Here is a 25,731-nt window from a genome sequence, read left to right as displayed (position 1 = left end):
GATGGAACTAGAGACATTTGAGTCATCGAGCAAGCCAGAACATCACTCGAGCAAAAGCCATCAGAATGCATCCGAGCCATCGAGCAAGCCGTCGAGCAAGATAACAGACCACTCAAGCAATGACACTGATCAACAGCCTGATGACCAGGCCACCTTGCTCTGTTGCCTGGGACTTAACCACGAGCTTCTAAGGGGTGACCAAGGCAAATATAGCACCATGGTACATGGACCTAACCATCAAGGGCCTAGGACCCTACTGACAATAACCACAGAAGCCGGAGGAACCAGTACAAGGTACCCCAGTCGCCAGCTGCTGAATAGGCTATCCAGTACTTAGCCAAATTTTCTGATTTTTCTGTTTTAAAATAGGATGATGTCAGGCACGTGTACAAGCTAGCTGTTGTAATGATAGAAAGCTATATATAGGTGCATAAACTTGATGTAAAGGACAAATTTCAATAATACAAGTTTTCATTCAAATTTTTTCCTTGTTTCAATCCGTCTTCATTGTTAGTTGTTCTCTTCGTTTTCCTTGAGTATATTGTGTGTGTTCTTCAATCAGTCAAACACATTAAGAGAGAAGGATATCTCTGAAACTAGATTGAGGAACAATCTAGGGCGTCACCCTTCCACAAGAGCGAGTGAAGCTTAGAGAAGGGTCGTGGATTCAACCCAAGGGTGAGTGAAGCCTGAAGAGGGAGACCACGAGGCTGGCCTGAGAATCAAGAAGAGTGTTCTTGGGTATATTTTGGTGAGGATTGTGTGTGCTTCCGCATTCTACAGATTATCTCAAAAGGCGAGAGTGATTCCGTGCAAGATTGTGAGTCTGAGGGAGCCAATCTTGGTGCATAACCAAGATTTTTTTTTTCACTTTAGTTTTAGGTAAGAGTAAAATACATGGTAATTTGGAGGAAAGGAACGAAAAGTAGGACCATTTGAAGTGATTTGAAAAAGTACAGAAAATGGATCAAAGATGAATGATTAAATTGTTACATACATGATTTGGAAAAAAGGAAAGATTAGGAAGAAAACATAAAATATTAAGAGATGAGAACTGTGAGAGTTTAAAGAAAGGAAAGTAATTAAGAGTGTTTCACCGTGAAACAGTAAGATGCTGAGAGTTTAAAAACAATGCATCATAACAAGTGAAAAAGAAATGCACTGAAGTGAATTGAAGATTGAAAAACAATGCATAATAACAAGTGAAAAAGAAATGCACTGAAGTGAATTGAAGATTGACAAGTGGAATTCAAACCAACTGCTCTACCTTGCTATTGTAGAGCAATGACTAGTGTTTTTAGTATTTGAGACCTTTATTTTTAGAGCCCTAAACGGTCAGACACTTTGAATATGGGTGCAAAACTACCTTTGTGCGACTTGGTTCTTCTATGTTAGGGCCTGAGGTTTGATAATTACACTTGTCAGTTTTGACACATTAACTTCGATTTTAATTCCTTATTATTTTTTGTGAAGAAAGAAAGTAGAAGCAACACCAACTAATCACCATTATCCGAAATTGTCTCTCGCGATATTTTTTCTTTTGACGCATTACCAAACCCAAAATTGACCCAACCGAAAACAATAACCCAAAACCCATCAATCGACCGTTTTGACCGTTCTATCTCCACCATATGTATCAATGAAAGTCGTTAGATGTACTAGTCCTAAAGCCTAAAGAAGTTGGCATACCTTTAAAGCATGCACAAAGGACAAAGAGCCACATAAATTTAGACCACGTTATAATTCTTGTAACCACAAATTTCATGTCAACTTTCAAGAACTATCATAAAGAGTGGAAATGACATAAAAGAAAAGCAAGAATTATCATAAAACTACAAGTAAAAACAATTATCATTATACAACAAAAAAATTTGGGAACAAAAGAGCAAAATAATTGGTTAGATGGTAAATTGGCACAACTCATAAATTTGCTGATCATTCAAATAATAATAATACAAGGCGCGGATGATATTTATAGCGATTATGTAGTCATAGTTTGATCTCATGTCCACACGCATCATCACTGCCAACCGTGAGACACTCTCGTTATCATCATCATACTCAGTATATCCCGCTCATAAAAACTATGATTCGGGTCTAGGATGGGATGGGATTGAAAGTGATACACCCTCGTATTTACTGTTAGAAAAGGGTTTCCTGTGAGTTATGTTCTTTTCACCTGACCTAAAACAGCAGAAGAAAACCATTTCCGGTCATCCTTCTTGTATACCGTGATCTATGAAATTCTTCGTTTTGATAAATTGCTAAAGGGTTCACAGTAAAAATCATTTTAGTTCAAGACGATTAGTGTTATTCAGTAGAAACATGCGGCCATGAATACCTCTAGCTCTAGGCGTAATACATATACAGGCTGTTTGCGGCAGCACAAGCAATTGAGTTTTCAGTTGGGTGCCAAGCTAGGTGAAGCAACTTCATGTTGAAATCAAAAGCATTTCCATTTGCATCGCTTCCGGGGCTCTCCGATCCTTTATGTAACCAGATATTATAAAGGATAAACAATCAGTAAGCATTTTTAATAGGCTTGTAGAGCAATCGACATTTACAAACACGCACATACCAAAGAGATGCATCGACAACTGAGAAATCGTAAGAACTATTTTTCTAACTATGAAAGTGAAGAAGCATACAAATTACAATGATCATTTTCTAATTGAACCTCATCGGTCTGTGTGCAGCCAACTTTCCTCTTACGTGGTCTTGTTGTGTACAAGCCCAAATTTATCAGTACTCAATCAGCTAATATTCTAAATCTAGTTCTATGATCATACATTATATAGCCCCGACACCACAAAAATGGTTCCCAATCAGGTAGGGTAAAGGGGGGGTCGGGGTCGGGCATACTCGGCCAATTTCTTGTTTAACAAAGAGGTTAGCTCTGATTGACCGTTAATTTTTAAACACCATTAGCAGTTTCACATAACTAAGAAATTCACAAGGTGTGATAGTTCGAGTTCTAGGAACAATATGTATTAAACATTTCATACATACCTTGCCTATCACCACGTGTAAAGGTTCCAGGCCTTGAAGGTCTATGATTTGTTGTTGCTGGAAATTGCTTCCTGAAAGTAACAGTTAGATGAAGCATGAAAAGCAACAGATAAGATTAGCGGGATTTGCGAATTGACGCAAATCGGAAGAACTTTATCAATTATCTGTTGAATTAAAACAGCAACATTCGGGGAGGCAGAATTTCACCTCATGGGGTTTTTGCTAGCTTCCAAGGTAATGGCTTCCGTGCTCGCAGACGAGCAACCAAAAACACGAAACAGATTACTGGGAATGGAGATTGTCATCAGACATTAATTTGGTAACAAATACAAAATATTAATTACCACCTTAAATTTTAATTATGATATTCATAATGTGTGAGATAAAAAATCACCTGTAGGAGCCAGTAGCGGCTTGCAGACCATCACCACTCAAACAGCACTCAAATTTGTCGAAAATCGAATCATTTTCATACAGATCGCAGAGCTAACAACATCGAAGTAAGCAACATGATTAGCAAAAAAGAGAAATAAAAGTATAGAGTTAGGAAGTATAGTAGTATACAGCGCAGCAAGGCAGGTACAAGAACTGACCCTAGGCTTCAAATGTTCATGAACCTGGAAAGTTGCAACTGGTCTGGAATCCATATTGATATCCCATAGCTAAAAGAACGAAAAAAGTATGAAACAAAGGTTAAGCTTTTTGAAAATTGGCGCAGAAACATCACTACACAAAAAGGTATGAAACAAGGGTAAAAAAATGACGAGAATTTGCAAATAATAGGAATAAACAATATTTTATTCAAAATGGAAAAATATAATAGAGCTGGGGAAATGGTTTGCAACAAAGAGACACGAGTCCTAAAAAAATCTCACCACACAAATCGCGCAGAAACTCCTCAAAGAGACTCCTGGACAAATCTCATCTTTCAACCTCATTCTATTAGCAACTCAACCTTCAAAAAGACTAACTTTTTGCGCTTCGTTGCGTAATTTCAAGAAAAATAGCATACACCTCAAAAGTTGATCTAAAATAGATCTTACACTACCTTTTTTCTAATTGCGTGCTTTACAATGATTATCAAAGCTATAAATTTGCTTACAAAACAGCCCCATATTAAATAATGCAAAATGCATTTATCAACCTATTCTGCTAAGTAGATTTTCCTTTTCAACATATTAGAGCATGTAAAATAATGCATATGAATAGTTCACAAGGCATAATATAGTAGATACAGATAATCATAAATGCAACTTGGGCGGATCCTAAGTTACAAACTTGCCAACCTCAAGCTATAGAAAACTAAAGAATGACAGACCTTAAGAGTCATAAAGTCACGACTGAGCATATATCTACCATCTTTTGCAAATTTAACATCCGAAATTGAAGCAATTATCTCGGTGAAAAAAGCTCTAGAACCAGGAGCTTCCTGCACCTCATACCTGTAAAAATAGGCATGATTTTAATCTAACATATATAAAAATATATAGAGAATAATGATGGTCAGCTAATAATTTGACAGAGAAAGGAACTCAAATATAGAAAGATCTCACACAATTTGCTATGTCTATCACAAAGAGCAGACTGCCGTAGGTCAATTAACCGAATAGAACCCTTTGAACTACTATATGCTAGCATGTTGCAGTGGATAGGATGAAATTCAGCCGAAGTTATCACCTCTACAAGACCAAGCTCAAGCATGTCAGTTCCAAACCACAGTATTCAAGGCAGTGTCTATACTCTATTCAAAATAAGAAAAAGTTTTATATTCAAGCCGAATTGATTCACAATCCATAGGATGGGTAAATAGGTTAGGTTAATTTCTCAATGTTATACATGAATTCACATACATGAGAAATTTCAGATTTCCCGTAGTAATATATAGGCGATTGTACCTTCGCAGTCTCTTACTCAATTAGCTTTTCCATCTTTTATAAATTTTTTGGTTTAAATAACTAGTTTCTTTTTAAATTTTACGGACAACATAGGTTTAACCGTGAAGAAATCATTTATTTAAATATTTTGAAAAAACATGTAAACAAAAATATTTAGTGTAAATCATGGTACATCCAAGATCTACGGAAAATCAGATTTACACCGCCTAAGCACTTATTAGTATAACCTGGGCGACAAGGCTGCATTTATAGATAACAGTAATTAAGCCATGTTACAACGCATGGAAAATGTTGGGAGTTTACCAGTCAGATCCTCCATGTTTGTAGGCTTAACATCAACAATATTAAAACTTTGACTGCTAATTTCCAAGTTCCAGAGATTTATACGCAGGTCATCAGCCGAAATAAAGGTCTCTCCATCACTATTAATGAAACAAAAAAATTGATGCTATCATATAGGAAGATCAACAAAGTAAACAATTATAAACCTATACAGGTTAAGACAACTGGCATGCATAAAACTAGACTTGTAAAGACCAAGCAAGAACGATCATATGATTCAAACAGCCGTATACGAATAGATATCAGTAAAATACCAACAAAGTGAACTACCAACAAAAGTGTAAAACATAACTATTTTCAGGAAAACCAGGAGTAGACTGCAATATGTATAGTGTACTGTAAAGCTATACTCATGTTCGCAATCAATTTTCCTTCTTTTAACAATTTACTCAACTATTACCCACTTCCCATACAAAGACGGCCCAAAACAGCATTTCTCAACCACCTTCCACTTATAGGGTTTAATAAATAATGCATGTCTCATAATTCCAAATTTGAGAGAAATGAGGCTTAGCGAACCATAAAGACAAGATTTTCACCTATCCTTGTCTTGCAGTAAATCTGGTCAGCAATGAAACAACTTGAGTAGATCCATCATCTTATAGGTCAACAGAGGTCTAATATAAGCATCAGCGAAGTAAGGTTACTATCAACGTGGAAATCTCATTAGACTCTCATGAGGATTATCAGGGAGTATTAATCATATGTAACCACATCACCTTAGTAGGAGTCATTGCGTTGAAAATTCTCCATAATATTTCAATCTAGCGAGTGTTTAATAATATCTGAGAGCTGGATACAGCCACATAAAATTTGTAATTAATTGCTGCGTGTTTGTGACTAGGAGAATATAAGCGGAGCTGGCATCCACACCTAACTCAGTGTGATTGCGCCGTATCAAAGAATATCTTATGTTTCGATCGGTATTTAGGCGTTACGATAACCTCATCACTCCCGTCCCGTCACCGCATCAAAATTGCGATCGCGACCGTTACCGCATTTTGACATTATGTTCATAACAAAAAACAAGATAGTAGATCAGCAGCATATAAACTCAGTTGCTTGTAAATTTGAAAATCCATGCTGAAGTATAATCCTATACCTTTGAAATTCACTACAATATATAAACTGGAAAGAATAAAATGTTTCTGGCATTTATGCTTTTTATGAATAATACAATGATTAGTTTGATCAGTCCACCGATATAAAGCGAATGAAATAAAATGAAAGATGTAATAAAGGTCATATATGCCCACGAACGCAAAATTTTGCAGAAAATACACTAGCAAGAAGCACGTCGCTAAAATTTTAAGAGTGCTTATTAAAATTGACAAAGGCAGTGTTACATAATTCGCTACTTAATTCGCTTTTTGAATTACCGATTTGCTCAAAATGACCCAAAAGTAGCCCAAAACCGACCATAATTCGTTTTAGCAATTCGCAATTCGACATAATTAGCAAAGCATGAGACACTGGATAAAACACATCAAACTGCAGATGGAAAGACAAGGAAGTGCACTTAAAAGGAAAGAAAGAAACCTGTTGTTTGAAATAGAGTTAATATGATAGTCATGAGCATGAGTGTATACTCTTCTACAACTTGCCATAAGATTTGTTTCGTGACTAGTTACCTGGAAATCAATATTGGAAAAATGCAAATTAAAAGATGGCTACCATGTTAATTTGCTCATAGTTACTCCTTATATATTAATTTTAAAATTTATGAGTGCCAATATCTAGAAGTTCAGAAGTTTTAGAACAAATCCCATGATTCACAATCAATTTCTTCAATATTAGAACCACATTCCCTTTTAATAGTCGAACACAATTACCTTGGGTAAATGTAGTGATGCAATGCCTCCAGGTGGGAATTGAAAGTCACTGCTCAAACAATTAGCACGCTTCATCCCACATCCTCCATTTGGAATGTGTTTGGAGCTTGTCAATATGCTTGAACCATTGTGAGAACTTGGATTGATCTTCGATGAATCTAAATTCACATTGTACACTTTCTTAATTTTCTTCTCCTGAACCTGCCCCGGCAAAAACATAAAGACAGGTAAGAATAGAGGAATCATGTGCTAATTATGTTAGCATACTACCACAAAATTCGAGTTCATCTTTACAAGGACTGCTCAAATCCACGATCGACACGATTCAAAAATGGTGAACATGTTTCACTCACAATCACAAAGAGGAACTTTGGTTATGAGATCAACGCTCAACAGATTCCAGAAGGGATAAACCTGCATACATCATCTAAACCCAGCTTATACTTCAGAAACTCCTTGATAGAGTTGCTTCCTTTACAAGAACAATTTATGCTTGATAGACTACTCTAGCACTACCATTTCATGTACCACAAAAATCCTCAGAATGATCGGCACATTATAAACTAATTGGTCAGTATTAGTTCCACCGCAGATCCATTACTGGGAGACTTCTTCACCATTCTCCCAGGACATTGCTCTTCCTCAAAAAAGACCATCAATCCAATAATTCAATAGAGGCCAGAGCAATGGCTGAAACTATTGAGCCTTGCAGAATCAAAATCCCTTGAGTGGCAAAACTTTGTCTAATAAGTTCTTCAGGAGACCCGTTAGATGTGAACTTGATTTACTTCAAGCAATAACTCTGTAACACACGGCTCGTGTTTCAACTATACGGAAAATGGACAGGCCTAGTATTTGGTTAGTGGAATTGGAATAGAGGAAGATAATCTGATAAATTATTAAAGACGCAAGATAGTAATTTCACTTCTATAGTGTTGTTCATGACAACATAATTTTATTTTCCTGAAACATAAAAACGTTGGTGCCTTCATCTCCTTATAATTCATCAAACTTACTAGATATACACTAATGAATCTTTAATTCCGAACAAATTTACTTTGTGTTATGAAATTAAGGATCTTCTATTCATTCCATCCATCATCTATCCATTGCAAATTTTATCGCAAAACCTCAGATGTTGACTGTTGTAGGAGATACATTGATTTGTCACGAACAAAGAAACTACGGATAAAAATGTGTTTGATCTGAGAGTTCAATCAGAAGTTAGCAAATTAATTACAAAAACAGCAATTGATGAAACCCTTTTTTTCACACCCCTTTCCTTCTAAACAAACAATTACTGCTCCTCTAGACTTGAAGGCTAGAGCATTTCCTCTTCTCTAACACTATGTTTGGATAAGAATTCAAGAGGAAAAGAAAAAGGTGGAAGTGTGGAACAAGGAAGGTAGGGAAGGGAAAAGACAGGGAAATAATGATAAGAAAAGCTTCTTTTGTTTGTTTAAGAGGAAAAGGAAGGGAGTGTATGAAGAAAACCTTTTTTTTTTCAAATCTTTCCACATTTGGAGAGATTTGGTCATCAACAAAATTAAGAGAAATAATCCCTTCAAATCTCTTATTTCCAAATCTCTCCCTTCCAAATATCTAAACAAAGGAAATTGTATCCCATCAAATCCCTCCCTTCCTTTTCTTCCAATTCCCTCAATCTAAATGAAGTGCAAAAGTTCCTCCCAAATAATAAAATTTTCCATCGTTATTTTGTTATCCCTTCAACATTGTGAATAGTATAGTTCAACCAAACTACAGGATCAATCATAAATTTTTCTGGAAGCTAGTTAGTTTTCCAAGTCATCATTCAAATCCAACTTGTTAGGTAATGTTTGTCCAAATACTACAAGTCGGTTTTTGAAATAACGTAGTTGATACATAATAAACAACATTATCAAAAAATCTCAACACCTCGAACATTAGCATGATCTAAACAACAGCCAGACTTTGCATAAGCATGATTAATAGAATTTAAGAAATAGGTCTAGACAACCCAAGCAAGGAGGAGAAGAGGAAACATACTTACAAACTCAAAAGAAGTTCACTACTAAAAACAAATTGTGACCTCTGATACTATGATAAATTTATTAATGGACTTGTATACAACAAAACCCACACAAGATGAGGAGTAGCTCATCAAAGCTTATATGTTAATCCACCTCTATGTAAGTTCTTCGACGTGGGATCAAATGTGGGTTATTTTCCATGTGTTAAAGCTAGATACACCTTCCCTCTTTGAGGGTTAAATAATCTTCACTGAACTCAAAGCTAGCATAGCAAAAAGATAAAGGTAGACAAGAAGCAAACTACGTGTAAATCCTCCATCCACAAGATAAACTATAGTTGAATCTGGATGTAATTAGGTCATCGAAAATCTAATGACAGATGTTGAAAGTACGTATTTAATCACCTTCCAGAATTTGATGGTTTTGTCATTTGTGGAAAGAAGGAATAGCGCACCGTTAGCCATCTGACACCATCTGATCTTATTGATTTTCTCCTCAATCTCTAAACTCTTGAGATAGTCAAACTGAGACACAACAGTAAAAATATGGCTCATTATAGAGAATACATTAAGAACCACTAATTGCAGGAGACGAATCACCACGTGATGGCCGAAACAATGAAAAATAAATACCTCAGGCTCATGGCTCTGAAATTCGGTCTGATAGCGAAACTCAGGATGCCTACTAGCAGCACTATCCATCTTTTCAAGATCTCTTCTAGGTCCAACATGCTACATATCATATTATCACATTAGAAATTGGTATCACAATGGACAATAAGTGATCAAACAGCAGCAAATTTACTACAGGACAAAATCAACCAAGCAAGATCGAACTTACACCTTTCTATCGGTTCTCTCAAACAAAACCACCCGACCCCCACGGTCTCCAGTAGCAAGGTGGTCCCCATTTTTGTCGAATTCAATAGCTGATATTATATCAACTGCAAAGAAGAAAAATGGTTGTAAATGAATGGACTCTGCTGAAAGCATAATAGATCACAATAGCAATATCAATAAAAAATTTCAAAGGCATTTAATCTTGCACAGAAAATTACCGAGTTTATGATTGTTTTACTTGGGACTCATCAGATACATTAATCAAGCCATCAAATTCAGGCTCGTGGGAATAAAATCCCAAATCTCAGATAATTGACATTTACAAGATCATTTTCTTATGCACCAATTATAGTGCTAATGAAATGTTGTCAACTGATGCCAAGTATGGTAATCATGAATTTTGAAAATAACCAATCTAAAATTAGCAGCATGCCTTCATAGCAAACACACAAAACTCGATATTTTCATTTTTATGAACTACGATTCAAGTTAAATCTAGGGTTAGTGGTGTCCATGTGCTTAAGTCCAAGCCCCATCCCGTCATATATCTCAGAAAATTTCATAGATCGGTAAAACGATGTTCAAGTTTAAATCCTTTATTACTAGAAAATACAAATCGTTCATAGAATAGCCAATAAAGCAACTTAATTATAATATGATTATATCAGCTTGATAACAGATTAATAGTTAATTAAAATGAAATTAAGAGACCCTCAGGGCTCTTAGCCTCTTACCACATCCCCCAAAATGGCAGTTAATCCCATAATTAAACCATCAAGCATCTATCTGCATAGGTCTTCCCCATTTTTTGGGAATACAAAAGGCACTATCCACAAGTCCATATGTACAATTTAGCAATTGCAATTCTGTACAAATGACAAAGTAACAACTAACAAAGCCATGATCAGTAGTTTTGAATTCGCAATTCTCCCAAAAACATCCCAAAACCGGCCATAATTCGCCTTTTTCGATTTATGAGAATATCAGTGAATCATGTGACACTGGCCATGACTAAACAACTTTTATTAGAAGGAGTTTCCAACAAAAATGGGCATCCTGGATTGTAACAAACGAAACAAATTCTAGCTCCAAAATCCTAAACTCCCAATTTACAATACAGCAATAAAAACACCAAAACTGTAACCCAAAACATAACATAGTCCATTGAAATGAATGCTGATTGCTGACCCACTCTATCACATATTAAAATTATGTCTCAAATTCCAGACTTAGTCAATCTAAAGACAATTTCATGACTACATTCAACTTTACAGCATTGAAATCACATAAAACACAAATTTCTGAAAAGTCAAAAAAAATCAAAAAGAAACAAAAACCCAGTTCTTAATTTACCATTAAATGACAAAATCAAAGATTTTAACATAGGATATACCTTCCTGAATCTCTTCGCCAGCAGTTCTTTCCCCAAAAACTTGAGAGAACTTCCAATCCCACGGCTGTGGCGGACCCATTCCTCCATCACCACCCTTCATTCCCAAATGAAGTTTCTGATCAGATTTACGATCAATATCAACCAATTATATAAAGGGTATTGCATGAATAAAACGATCAAATTTAAGGATTTCTGGGTAAAATAGAATCTTCTTCCATTAAAGTTCCAATCGTTTTTCTTTTTCGCTCAAATGGATACAAAATTAGATACCCAATCCAATAGTCTAAAAGAGATCACCTATGAACGAAAATGAAATGCAAATTTCTTAATTTGAACATAATCAAAGAAGTATGGTTTTTCTAATTTTATATTTGTGGGTTTTTCACAATCTCAATGATGATTGATCCCAAAAGATGAAAGATTCCCAAAGCCAAAAACACACATCGATAGAGACAATCTCTCTCTAAATATAAGTATGTTGTGAGGTCTTTGTTGATGAGTAGTGCTATAGCCACGATTTGGTAAGTGTAGCCTTATAAGAGTGAACTAAAGAAAATATAGATTCAACTTCAAGGTAATATGATGGCCTTATGAGATTCTACAAATTCTATATCATTGTTCTATTTATGTCTCATCTCAAACTTTGACAATTAAACATTAGAAATATGTAATAATAGAAAATAATTTAGCGATGAAAGATTTATGAAAATATTGGACCCACATCTTATCTCACGTTGAATAATTAGAAAGATTGACTAACATATAAGTTTGATAGACTACTCCTATCATCAATTGTTTTAAAATAGAACCTCATCGAACATGTATAGATTCAACTCTTATGATGCATTTATCATTATGTTTGTGTTTAACCTTATTTTAGTTTGACAACGAAGATGAACTATTTATTGAAATCCACAAGAGCAAATGTATGTTTAGGTTAGGCCTATTATGAGAATTTTAACTTAGACTAGTTTTCAGTTTGGTTATTAAATGATTCAAGTTGATATGTTCTTTCCTAGATAAATTTGTATAAATAGAAAGTACTCCATACTAATGGCTCAAATCAAGGCATACACCATCGTGATTCGTGAGCAATGATGGAAATGCAAAAGGATTGAGTATATTGAAGTTGGGCTTCAAGGAAGCAATAATAATGGTTGGAATAGGGATGCAAAGAGGGTGCCTCGATCAAGGCCAGCAACAGCAGCTAGAAGCAGCATCATTAGGTTGAGAAATTGATCGGATCGTTCAAGCATATAGCTTGCTCATTCAAATAGATCAGTGCAAGCTACTATTGTGTTTTTCAATTTGTTGATTTTTGTATGGGACATGTGTTGTCCTTTGATAAGATTCCATTATTAATTTAGGGAAGTATGTATAAGGCCCGAATTAGCATTAGAAATAGAATATAAAGGGAAGGCTGTATATAAGAGAGAAATAGATTTAGGGTGGTGGGTCCAATAACCTATTAAGCCAGCCTTACACCCACCTCTATTTTTAAGTTATGGGTGTAATTTTTTAGACCCATCAAATTCGAGTTTGATTTTTAGTTAAAAAAAATAAATAGATTTGGATTTCAGGTATGGGTCTGATCTAAGTGTTCAGATTCAGACCCAACCTAGACCCTCCCTCAAGACCCATTCAACTAGCAAATTCAAGTATGGTTAAATCAATTAGAATTAGCTGTGTTTTATGTATAAATAAAATTGATTTATTCTATTCATTCTTTGCCTATTTATTGCATTTATGTGTTCTATCTCACAAGGGTGTAGTGTAGGATCAAACATAGAAGAACACCAGTGAAGCGAAGTTGTCACTTGCCTGACTTGCCTCCCACCAAATGCTTTTTTAACATCACTAGCTTAACACACCACTAAACAAACTCGAATCTCCTACTATCCCTAACATTAGCGCTATTTGATACAAAATAATTAGGTCGTTGTGAATTCTCTAATCTTGTATGTGAACAAAATTAATAAAAAACTTACTAACATCGAATAATAAGTATTAGTGGTAAGTAAGGATAATCTCTATAAGGATGACTTGAATTCAAGTTAGAAAAATACATCGTAAATTTCAAATTAATTTTATTAGGAAAGTTACTATTGATGACATGCATTCTAAATTTCAGATTTAATCATGTAATTTTTTAATTTTACTGTTAAATGACAAATGATTATTTTATAAGGCTTCACCAAATGCAATAATGTTATTGGTTATCCCAATCTTGCATGGTAAACCTATTTCAACCACGTGATTAATATGAAAATAAAATAAGTATAAAAAATCATATATCATATTATGTGGAGTAATTTAATAATTTTGCTACTAAATGGCAAATGACAATCTTATAGAGCTTTACCAAATGCAACACTATTATTGATTTTCACAATCTCACGTGACAGACTTATTTCATGCACATGATTATTATGCAAATAAAAGAAGTAAAAAATGTATATTTTCGTCAAATTTATAAGTCACATGATAAAATCTTAATAAAATAATTGCATCGAAAATTATGGTAGGTTTTTTTAAAAAAATATATTATGTATTTATAAGTATCTGAAGTTTTTTTTATTATGTTTAATATTTAATATTTTTGAAAGCTAGTCTCTTGAGAAACTGTCTCTTTGAGAGGCATATCTCAAGCCCAGTTCATTAAAGATTAATGTCTAATTACCGTATTCATAATGCTTACTTATATTATCCTTAATGCTTACTTATCGTATCCTTAATGCCTACTTCCAATATCTTAAATATCTACTTATATCATTCTGAATGCCTACTTACAATATTTTAAAAAATATTTAACGGGCCGACCTAGTTAGACATGGTCTCTCAAAGAGACCATCTTTCACAAGAATTTGTGTATTTTCGAACCAAGGGATAAATATAAAAACAGAATAATGATTTTAAAAAAATTAATAATAAATAGAACATATAAGATACTTTCAATTCTCTTGGCAAACCTACAACTTGCATGCCATTTTGTTGGGAAAATCTCCGAAAAAATATAAAACAAAAATCTATAAGTGTTGTATGATGAGATAGCTATGTATTTTTAATTCTTTCATTTACCCTTGAACAAATTTAATAAACTAAACAATAGAAATATAGTAAATTTATTAATCACCTCAAATAATGTTACCTCTGTTTCACTTTGAACTCTCCACTTACTATCGCAGTTGTCCTAAATATTTTAGGCTCTCAGCAAAAATTTAACATGCATATTATTTATAATAATTATATATTCTGTTAATAAGTGTTTTTGGAAAATGAAAATGTTTAATTTCATAAATTCAAGCCAAAACATATACAACAGATTAAATTTTTTAGGGCTCAATTTTTTTTATATACTCCTACAAGGTTCATTTTAATTTGAATAAAATTGATATAATTTAATTTTTTGCTATATAATATCAATTATTAGGATTTTTTTTTTATAAAATAGCTAAAATATAAACAATACAAAATAAAAGGAGATTTTGTGAATGGGCTATTGCAATGGTGAAGAAACAAACACAAAAACAAAAGGAAACAACAAAAACAGAGCACAACAATAGAAGACGCAAAACACAAGATGTATGAGAAATCTATGAATACCTCCCCCTTAAAACAAGTATTTTATCATTAATATGCTCAACAATACATTAATAACTCACCTTACAAGCTTTAAGAATAACCTCTCAAAGGAAAGATTGAACCTTTGATGTCAATCTCTCTCAAATGCCCTAATACATGTGGAGTGAACACTCTTGACTAAAACGCTAGTTAACTCTTAGTATTAGGCTCTCTTTTCTACCCTAATGAACTTCTAAGACTCCTTATATAGTCCCATTATATATTTAGAGGCCTTAGTACAAACCCACAAAAGCCCACAAAAACCATGATTAAAACATAAAGATTTTGTTTTCACGTACTACATGTCGCTCGATCGAGCGTGCATGCCCAGCTCGACTGGTCGAGCGCCTGTCTAGTGCTCACTGGATCTTCTGTGCTGCTTTGCTTGAGCCATTGCTCGACTGATTCCACTTAGTTCAGCTGGTCGAGCACCTCATCGCTTGAATCTTGCCTTCATCAAGGCATATCAAATCATCATTATTAATCACTTCATTAAGTGACCTAAAACATAAGCTCTCATACTTCTTTGCGCTCACAACTTCATTCCGAAACATGCAAGCTAAAGAGTAAGCTCCGAGGTGATCGAACTCACCTCCATCAAGGTGAGATTTGGAGCTTGACTCAACAAGAGATTATATAACTTATTACGCCTTTAGAATTTTAGGGGCCCTTTTATCTACTTTAAAGCCTAACTATAAATGAGACGAGCCAAATAAGTAACCTACTTAACTACATAGCTATATCACTATGAAGCTCCACTTTCTTAAAAATTTTCAGTCTCTCTTCATGTGCATTAGAGGGAAGAAGAGAAGTTCAAATATCAAAAACTATACATAGGTAACTTATAAGAGCTTAAGATTAAGTAAATACAAGGCTCTAGTGTATACATTATCAAAAAACAATCTAATCAAGGGGAATAAAATATGTGATGTGTTTGACAAATGACTGATAGCTGATTGAAGTGATTAATTTGTTTGACAGATTTTATAAACTGGTTTGACTAACAGATTCTGAATCTGATGCTAAGAGTAGCTTGTTCAAAAACAACTTATTCAAAACAATAATTTATTTTAACCACCTAATTTACCAAATACTAATTTTAAGTGATTTGATATCTATTATGTCAAATAAGCTAACGTTGTCCAATAACCTATTTACCAAACACTCCATTTTCTTTTAATCGGGATAAAAATAAATCTCAGTTTTACTTCAAACTTCAACATTTTTAATGCTTATGATTTCCTTGTTTTTACTAATTAATTCAAACATTTTTAGTGTTTATAATATCTATACGTTTCCCACTAACTCTATAGAAGTATTCATAATTTTCAATGTTTATTTCTCCACTTTTTCATAACTTTAATACTATTACTATTCCCAATTGATGTTTCTTGAAGAAATGTTTTTGTGAATTAAGAAATTTGAAATCATTGAAATGAAAGTAATGATAAAGTAGATATATAGTTGATATATGTTATTTTATTGAATAACAAAATTAATCGAGAAAAAATGGAGACAATAAACATTTAAAAAATAATAGAATAAAATTAGTCGAAAAAACATGGGTAGTACAAGCGTTGAAAATTTTTAAATAAAATTAGCGGAAAACAAACGACTTGTAAGGTCATAAGAATTATAAAAATGTCAAAATAAAGTTTGCGGAAAATATATGCATAGCATAAGCATTAAAAAGATATTAAAATTGGAATGATCAAGATTAAATATAACAAAAAGTTGGATATAAATTAATAAAAAATATTCTTTTGTATGAACATTAATTGAAACTGTCTAAAATGACAAATAAGAACATCAAAAAGATTCAGAAGTAGTATTCAATAAAACAATATTCACGCTAATTACCTCATTATTATTTCCATATAAAAATTCATTTCCCTTTAAAGATTGAAAGCTCTAGGAGTGGTTGGAAAATATTTGTTGGCAACTTGTTTGACCAATTGAAAATATTAACTTTTTTACAGTTATTAAGCTAGTTGGATAAGTCGGTTGTTTAAGAAAATATTTATTAAAATTAGACATTAGATGTTGACTATCCAATAGGAAAAAAGTAAGTCAACAAGCCAATAATCAATAAAAAAAAAAAAAGCCAACAAGTTAACCGTTGAAACTATATACCTAACATATTTTTTTTACTTTTTAGTCGATAAAAAATTAAACCCAAAAATCAATTAAAAAGCCGATCCAAAAATCATTTATCAAATACTCCAACAATGGTAAACAAATGGAGTATTTAGCCGCACGATATATATATATATTAGGATAGTATATAAGATAGAATTTCGTATTTTATTTATGTGATTTAATACAATTTTTCTCGGGAAGCATAAAATTTTAATTATATTTCATTATTTTAACATTTATTCTTTCTTGGAAAGTAAAAATAATTAAATAAAATATTAATTATTTTTCAATTTTTTGATTAAATTATCTTAAAAAGTTAAAATCATTAATAATAAATAAAATTATTAATTTTTATTTACAACCCTAAAATTATTAATTTTTATTTACAACCCTAAAAGTTACAAATATCATAACCATTACTTTATTAGGAGTACTAATTTGGAACTAGAAGTTACTCCTAGATCTCCTTTTGTCTTGACAGATGTTTGACAGTATCATGACGTGAATCTTAAAGCAAAATTTATACTTGTATGAGTCTGTCATACTTATTAAAACTAATAAATACTAGTATTAATATGTTGTGAGTAAGTCAATCATCAATAATACTCATGTCTATTACTATATTTAACTTATTTCTCTGGAATTAAAAAAATACCATAGGTGCATATTATACAAAAATTAAAAATTGCTAATAAAGTTGATTTGAATTATATGAATGATATTAAAATAAAATTAAAATGTATGAAACATGTTAAAAAAATGATAACTTTTAAGGAGAAAAAAATTATTTGAGTTTTTAAATCAAATGTAACAATCTATGTAAAACAAGTAATATAAATATTCATGATTAACCTACTACTGCTAATAATAATAATAATAATAATAATAATAATAAGTATTATAGACTTAGTGTTTGAAAGCACGTGGTTACACGCAAGCATCAAGCATGGTGCTGGTTCTGTGCATGTGCAAGGTGTCCAATTGCGCATGACCTCTTAAATTTAGGAGCCTCAAATACTAATTGTTATTCATTTATATTGATTTTATTATAATTTAATTATTTATTTTTAGGCATTCAATTTTTTTTTAAATAGTAAAACAAACATAACATTAAAGTTTATAAACATGTATTTTTGCTCCGTCTAGATATGCAAGTACTTTTATTATTGAAGTAAAAAAAATCTTCTACTGCTAATTTACAATGAATAATACTTCTTCTGTTTCAAAATATTTGCAAAGTTCGTCTTTTCACGCAGTCTATTGCACTAATTTAATTTTTAATATTTTTAATTATGTACTTTATAGTAAAAAATTATAGAAATTTGATATTAAAAATATTTGCATTAAAATGGATTAAACAAGATCTCACTTAACTGTGTCTTAACTTATAATTAATAGATTAAAAATTAATCATAAATTATGAATGATAAATAAGTGTAAAAATTCTAATATTATAACTAATTTGAAACGGAAAAAGTATTAATATTTATTACAAATGCTATGGGGTCAAATAAATAAACTGGTAATTTATTTAGTCAAACCCTAAACCACCCCATCAGTCCAATAACTCCCTAAAATAACTACCCACTACTCACCATAACTTACCACTCACCCATCATACCTATGATTCCCACATTAATTCATCATCCAACCTCCATTCTACCATTATAAATACATGTTGCATATATCATTTGCACCCGACTAAGTTTTTATCTTCCTACCATTACTCCATAAAAATACACCGCCCTCCTACTTACAATCTATACTTAATCAAATATCCTTAATTGATCTGAACTCATCCTGTAATACGTTAATCTTGCATTCATTAATTATCATATATTCATTACTTTCTGTTTCCCGATCTGACTTTAGCGTCAGAGGGGCTTTTTAGGAAACCACCCCGGGCAAGGCTAACATTGTATTGCAGGATTTGAGGTCTTATTAGCGAAAGGATCATAAACACTTTCAGCATATTAACAGTTGTCTCCAATTACACCTATTTTCAGATATTTTAAGTGTTTTTTACACTTTCTTATTTCATTACAAAACAACATACAAAGGTAGTGGAAAAGCATTAAGTTTAGGTGAAAAGTGAAATGATAAACATAAAAAAATGGATTATATGCCCGGGAGGTTGGAGATGTGGCAAATTTAAATTCTAACTATCCGTTTGGTTAGTGGTACTAAATAGTGGTAATGAGAATGATTTATAGTATAAAATTTCAGCAAAAGTTCCGTACCATTCCCATGATAAAGAAACTTTGATCACAAATTTTTTTTTTATGTACAAATGTCCATTACCACCCTATACCACCACTCCTAATGGTAATGCATTGAAATGGATTTTATGAAGAAAATGAGATGATTGAAGTTGGACAAGCATGACCATCAAGGTAGTCAAGAAATTTTTCAACTGAAATTACACTACTTTTGCATTCCCATTACCACCTACCAAACGGATCGTAGAAGTAGTAGGGTTGTTGGCAGGTGAGATGACATTAAATGATTAAGGATACATTGCCATTTGCCATGTTTACCCCCATTAATATACTCCTACACTCCTGCTTCTATATTCAACGTATACACTTTGGTTATATTTATTCTATTCATTATACTTGCAATATTTTTTTTAATGCAATTTATTGTGTTGTTTCATATATATTAGCCGCGATATATAAAATAAATCTGAATAATTAATAGTGTTAATAACTATAACGTAATAAATATTTCAATACGGAGAAAATATTAAATTAATTATTAGTACTTCTATTAATTATTAAACCAAATTCATTACTTTTTATTTTTATTTTTATACAACTTTTACTCTTTGTGAGTTTGCATATCATAGCGACATCTTGTAACAATATATCACTATATTAGGAGTACAAAATCTATACATATACTGTGTCCCTTATTAATGGTTATATTTTTCTTTAGTCTGTTTTTTTACTTGTTACATATTTTTTTTATGAAAAAATCTCTATTTATTATTAGAGATAAAAGTCAACACATTTAAGTTAATAAAAAACAATACACCAAAAAATATTTATATTTTTGTCTCAAAAGTTAGTTTTTAAGTGATTTAAACGCCAGTTATCAAAGACAAACAATTTCTTTGATGCTTCACTAACTAATAAGGTGATTGAAAAAGGATTAGGCCATTTAATTCGAATGGTATATTGTAATATGTATATGAATTAGAATATAGTTTTTTTTTTAATTAAATATTTAAATAAAGCGTATCTTTATCAATACTAAAAATTTCAACTTCTAATAAACAAATGTAGGAAAATTGGAGGGTCAATATAGGATCTTCCGTTTACAATTGTGACTTCTTCAAGGTTTTTGTTCTAAAACTTTTTTGGCAGCGGTGCTAGATGAGATATTTTGATCGTTGTTTACGTGAATTAATATTAAATTAGAACAATAAATACAACATTTTGCGTTATGAAAGTTTAAATTAAGTCGAAGTAACATATAATATACTAAGTGTCACATTAGTACATATAAGTTTATTGAAGAGAAAAAAATAGCTCGGAGTGAATGCTTCAAAAATCAAACCTAAAAGCCCGTAATTTGTAAATCATCATAAAATGACAAAATAAATACCAATAACACTAACAAAATAAATAAAAAAAATAAAAATCCTTAAGCCTTACCATATTAAATTCTTCTACATAAAAATAATTTGCTAATATTACAAATCATCGTTATTTATTCAGACTACTTCTCAAAGCCATTTACTAAATAGGTGTATAAAACTCCTAATAGATTGCCTTAAGAAAAAAGGATAGATTTGGAGTAGTGACTACTACTAGTAAATGAAATGAACATATCCACATAAAATGATTACCAATATAAAACCGTAATGATTATGAATATAGTGGTGTAGACTTTGATCTTAGTTGTCCATCCATCCAAGTACTATTTTAACTTTTAATGGTGGATATATAATCAATATATATAGCGTATTTATATAATAATAGATATATAGATATCATTTTGATCTTCAAGGAATAATAACATTAATATCCACAACGCACGACCATAATTCATAACTAATCTTATAAGGAAGGATTCAAATGTAAATTAAAAATATATATTGTTGTATTGCCTTTTTGGTAATTACCACTCCTTTCATCTCTATAAAACACTACTATTTGACTTAAATACATATGTGAGAATTTTTTGAGTCAAATATTAATTTTTTATATGATATAAGAGTAATTAGGATATACCCTAACGGCCCGTTTGGTTGATGGTAATGAAGTAATGGGAATGAAATGTTATAATGGCAATAGTAATGAAGGAATGGATATGAGAATTGGTAATGAAGATTCTTTTGTTTGGTATGCATGATTAAAGAATGGTAATGGAAGATAATATTCCATTGATTGCATTTGGTTGTTAGTAATAAAAAATGGTAATGACTCCTAGTTTCATTATTGTATATTTGTATCTAAAAGCATTATTGTATTTAAATTATTCTATCTAATGATTCTTTTTTTAATAATAATATTTTTTTTGGATAATTACATACATTACCTTTTTTTTCTTCATTATTTTTTTTCTTCAGCTCGAAACAACATTACCTTATTTTATTACCACAGTAATACTTCATTATCATTACCGCCTAATACCATGTTGTTTGATGGTAATGAAAATGGCTCTTTTTGGTAATTTCATTACCTTATTTTATTACCATCCATTATCATTGAAGGTAACCAAACAATAAAAATTTTCATTACTTAATTTTATTACCATTACCGCCCTCTAATACCATGTACCAAACGGACCGTAAAGGCTATATAGCCAATATAGGATAGAAGCTTAGGCCTTATTAACTTTAAAGAATATTATCAGCCTATAAATAATATTTTATTTGCTGATTTTCTTTTAATTTTTTGATTGATTAAACAACTAAAAGTAGTTGGTTAGTAGTGCAAAAAAATAAATGGCATATTTGATAAGAAAAAAGGGAATATTAAAATTAAGGCTAGATGAGAACTTATCACGCATAAAATCTTTTAATAGTTATTGTCCTTACTATCACTTAAATTGAGTATATTGTAATTAATATAACATATTAAGAAAGTTATAAAAAAACCAATTTTCTTTTATAATTGACGAAATTAATAACATTTAAGAGAATTTTGATAGAAAATTTTAAGATTTTGCTTGGAAATTTCGAAATCATTTTGTGAGTTTTGACTAATACTATAATTTTTGGAAAAAATGTTAATCTCTTTATAATAAAGAAATTTATGTAGATTGTTTGATTTTGTTAATTGAACAGGGATTTTGTAGTAAAAATTTTAAAACAATTAATAAAGATTATATATATATATATATATATATATATATATATATATATATATATATATATATATATATATATATATATAATTTAATTTAATTGATTTTACTATTTATGTTTATTACTTAAAATCAGTTCACTTATTAGTAGTTTTTCATAAAACAATAGCCCTTATAAATATTTTAAAACACAATGATTAAAAGATAAATTTAATAAAATGTGACAAGGATGACAATATAGTTTCATTGTAATTGACTAATAGCATATAGATTAACTTAATTTCTCCTTCAAAGAAAAAAAAAAGTTAAATATATATCAATTAGAGCATATAATATTCATCTCAAATTATATTTTAACTTTAAAATTTAATTTTCAGTACTCTTCCTATGTCTTCTCTCAACTTACCCTTCAATTAAAAAAAAATAAATTTAATAGCAATGACATATACCAACTTCATCCCAATATTGAATCATATAAAAAGTGATGGAAATTCAACATTTGTATGGATGATAAAGCACTACGAACCTCAACATTTGTGATGTTTCAACAGAAAATTTGGACTGAAAACTAACCAAGCAACTCTATACGGTGTACTACTCTCACTTGCGGATACTAAAATTTGAAACGTCAGGGTGAAATATTAATTATAAACCCCTAATTACTAAATATGTTATTATAAGCTCTTAACTACTTCTATTAAATGTTATAGCATTGTTTTTCTAATTTTTTGAATACGGCACAAATCTTTTTGCTCCCTTGTAGGCTAGCCTTGACTATTACTACTTATTATAATAATAATTATTATTATAGAATTGGCTAAAAAAAAAAGTGATAGGTAAAAATCAAATTTAAAATTTTATTTGATGAAAATATTATTTACTCAAAATGAGACAAAATCTGAATCTGGTGTACTCCTCTTGTTACAATTACTACTACTACACGTAGTTTTCTCAAGCTTTATCCTTCTCAAGGGTTGCATATAATAAGTAGGAGTAATGTGTTTCATGACATTTATCCCTTTTTTCACTTTTTTAAAAAAACCCACGTACATTTATTAATTTTTACTTGTACGTCTTGAATTTTTATTTTCAGTTTGAGAGTAGACAAGATAAGTTTCCCACATTATGGGTTTCAACAAATATGAGAGCAAATCACCAAGTTATGGTTTAAAGTTATCATTTTTGGCTCCATTTTAAATTATTGCATTGTATTCGTGTAAACTGAATTCCATGGTTATTTTTCAGTTTAGTTTAAGTTGATCAAAACTCTTAAAAGTTTATTAGTAGTGATTAGGGGTGTTTAACGGCCCGGATTCCTATTTTGAACCCTTATTTGGCTCGTTTTAGAAGGGTTTTGTAAGGGGCAACTCGAAAATGAGTCGAGTCGATAACGGACTTTACTACAATTTAAATAAAGCGGGCTAAAAAGCTTAATAAGGGTCATAAACGGGTCCTTGTAAATAGCATAGTTGATAGATAATTTAATTACACTGTTCGTTTTTGTTTGTCCACTTTAACTTTTTTCGTTTTAGGAGAGAAAAATTTGAATTTGACTTTTAAAGTATATATTAAAAATAAAATATATTCATGTAGGATCTTGCTAGATTCATCTTGATGTAAACAACTTTAATATATAAATTTTTACAATTTTATATGATGCGTACTAAGAGATATTGAGGCTTAAAATTCGCAATGAAATAAGTACAAAAAGTAAAGTAGACAAATAAAAAGAAACGGAAGGAGTATTATAAATTACATTGCCAATGAAAAATATTAACGTTTCTACCATTTAATTATTTGTCTTATTTATTGTTTTCTTATATAAAACTATATATGAATTTAATTTAACTAGACCAGTGTCTTTCTGAAATGGACTTATACTTGTTGAATTTAATTTATATTTTCTTAATAGCTTGACATAGTGTGCATATGCCCTTGATGTGTATCTCTATTAATTAGAACGTTTATTATGAAACGGATTTAATGCTTTTCCTCACACACAATATCACTCTTGAAATTGTATGACCTGGGTTATTAAATTTATACGGTGCGGATTTTTGAAGACTTAATTTTTTTTAATAATTATAGGATAAATTAAAGGAATAAGATGAATACGTGAGATTCGATTTTATAATCTTACATGAAAAAGATACTCCTTTCAATTCACTATTAATGTTTAGTTTGCTTTTTAGATATTAATCATCTCTTACTTTTAATTTGTATTTTATTATTTATTTATAAGTTAAAACATAATTAAGTAGGATCTTGTTTAATTTATTTTAATGAATTAGAAAAAGTAATATTTATTTGAACTAAAATAAAATCATTTCTGAAAGTACTCAAACTTAAAATTAATTTATAGTCACATAAAACTTTTGATATTACCGACGCAGGCAAGATTATTGGAACCTAAGACTTAGCAAACTCAAAATATTAAAAATACTTCATAATTACTATTTTGATTTTTGACTACTAAATCAACATTGTCTAATTGTCTTATCCCTTTTAGGCATTAGAAAGCAATACGAAAATATGAGTTTAAATAGCAATATATATCATTTTATTTTTATTGTTCAACTAATAATGATATAATATAACTATGTTCTCAAAGGACATTCTCTAAAAATGAAAAAATTAATAAAGGGTAAAATATAACTGTTTTTTTTTTTAAAGGGTAAAATTAATAAAGGGTAAAATATAATATAACTAATAATGATATATTTTTGACTACTAAAATATAACGATAACATGAACAACTACAATTAATTTTTTTTTAAACATGCACTCTTAGATCATATGTTCATTTCAACTTTGTGTTAATGTCTCTATTGAGCTCATTGACCTCACTAATTATTAGAAAATAAATATATTTATATATATTCCTTGTGCTTTTTAATTTGTATTATTTTTCATTATATTTTGTCTCATTAATTTTGTATTGTTTTTTTTTTTATGACAATGGTCCCATCTTCTTTCTTTTAATTTCAACCGTGAACTTATTATTTTCTTTATTTTAACCATTTATTTCTATTATTCACTTATTTTTTTGTCTTATTCTCCAATGTAATTTTCCTTTTTCACTAAATTTTACTCATTTTACAACTTATAAAAAATAAAAAAAATTAAAGGAGTAATATATAATTTAACTGGTTAATACTCCCTCTACATCTTTTATATTTACCTTGACTGAAATTTTTATCCCATATAATGTAAAATTAAAAGTAACAGAAAAAGTTTCTCAATCACTATTTTTTCTTGTGAAAAAATTACTTATACATTTTTACTTTCTTACCTTATAAAAAGAAAAAGAAAATCACATAAAGGAAAAAACAA

General features: G+C 30.8%; 1 protein-coding gene across 2 annotated transcripts; it reads right to left on the bottom strand.

Annotated features, from left to right (window-relative positions):
* Positions 1-1,801: 1,801 nt before the first annotated feature.
* LOC130804008 (serine/threonine protein phosphatase 2A 55 kDa regulatory subunit B beta isoform-like) lies at positions 1,802-11,902 on the bottom strand. 2 transcript variants are annotated; one of them, XM_057668291.1, is made up of 15 exons: positions 11,323-11,902; positions 9,933-10,033; positions 9,723-9,821; positions 9,495-9,614; positions 7,079-7,279; positions 6,786-6,877; positions 5,208-5,326; positions 4,565-4,688; positions 4,328-4,451; positions 3,603-3,671; positions 3,404-3,495; positions 3,217-3,294; positions 3,010-3,080; positions 2,342-2,486; positions 1,802-2,184 (listed from the first exon to the last, which is right to left on the bottom strand). In XM_057668291.1, exons 1-14 carry the CDS (start codon positions 11,420-11,422, stop codon positions 2,350-2,352), a joined length of 1,527 nt encoding a protein of 508 aa, XP_057524274.1. In that variant the 5' UTR covers positions 11,423-11,902; the 3' UTR covers positions 1,802-2,184; positions 2,342-2,349. The 2 variants fall into 2 exon arrangements, with proteins under 2 accessions (XP_057524274.1, XP_057524273.1); XM_057668290.1 differs by having other exon boundaries at positions 1,802-2,486.
* Positions 11,903-25,731: the final 13,829 nt, after the last annotated feature.

The sequence above is a fragment of the Amaranthus tricolor genome, chromosome 17 (genome assembly GCF_026212465.1).
Source record: "Amaranthus tricolor cultivar Red isolate AtriRed21 chromosome 17, ASM2621246v1, whole genome shotgun sequence".
Lineage (NCBI taxonomy): Eukaryota > Viridiplantae > Streptophyta > Magnoliopsida > Caryophyllales > Amaranthaceae > Amaranthus > Amaranthus tricolor.
This window is presented reverse-complemented; position numbering and strand designations above follow the sequence as displayed.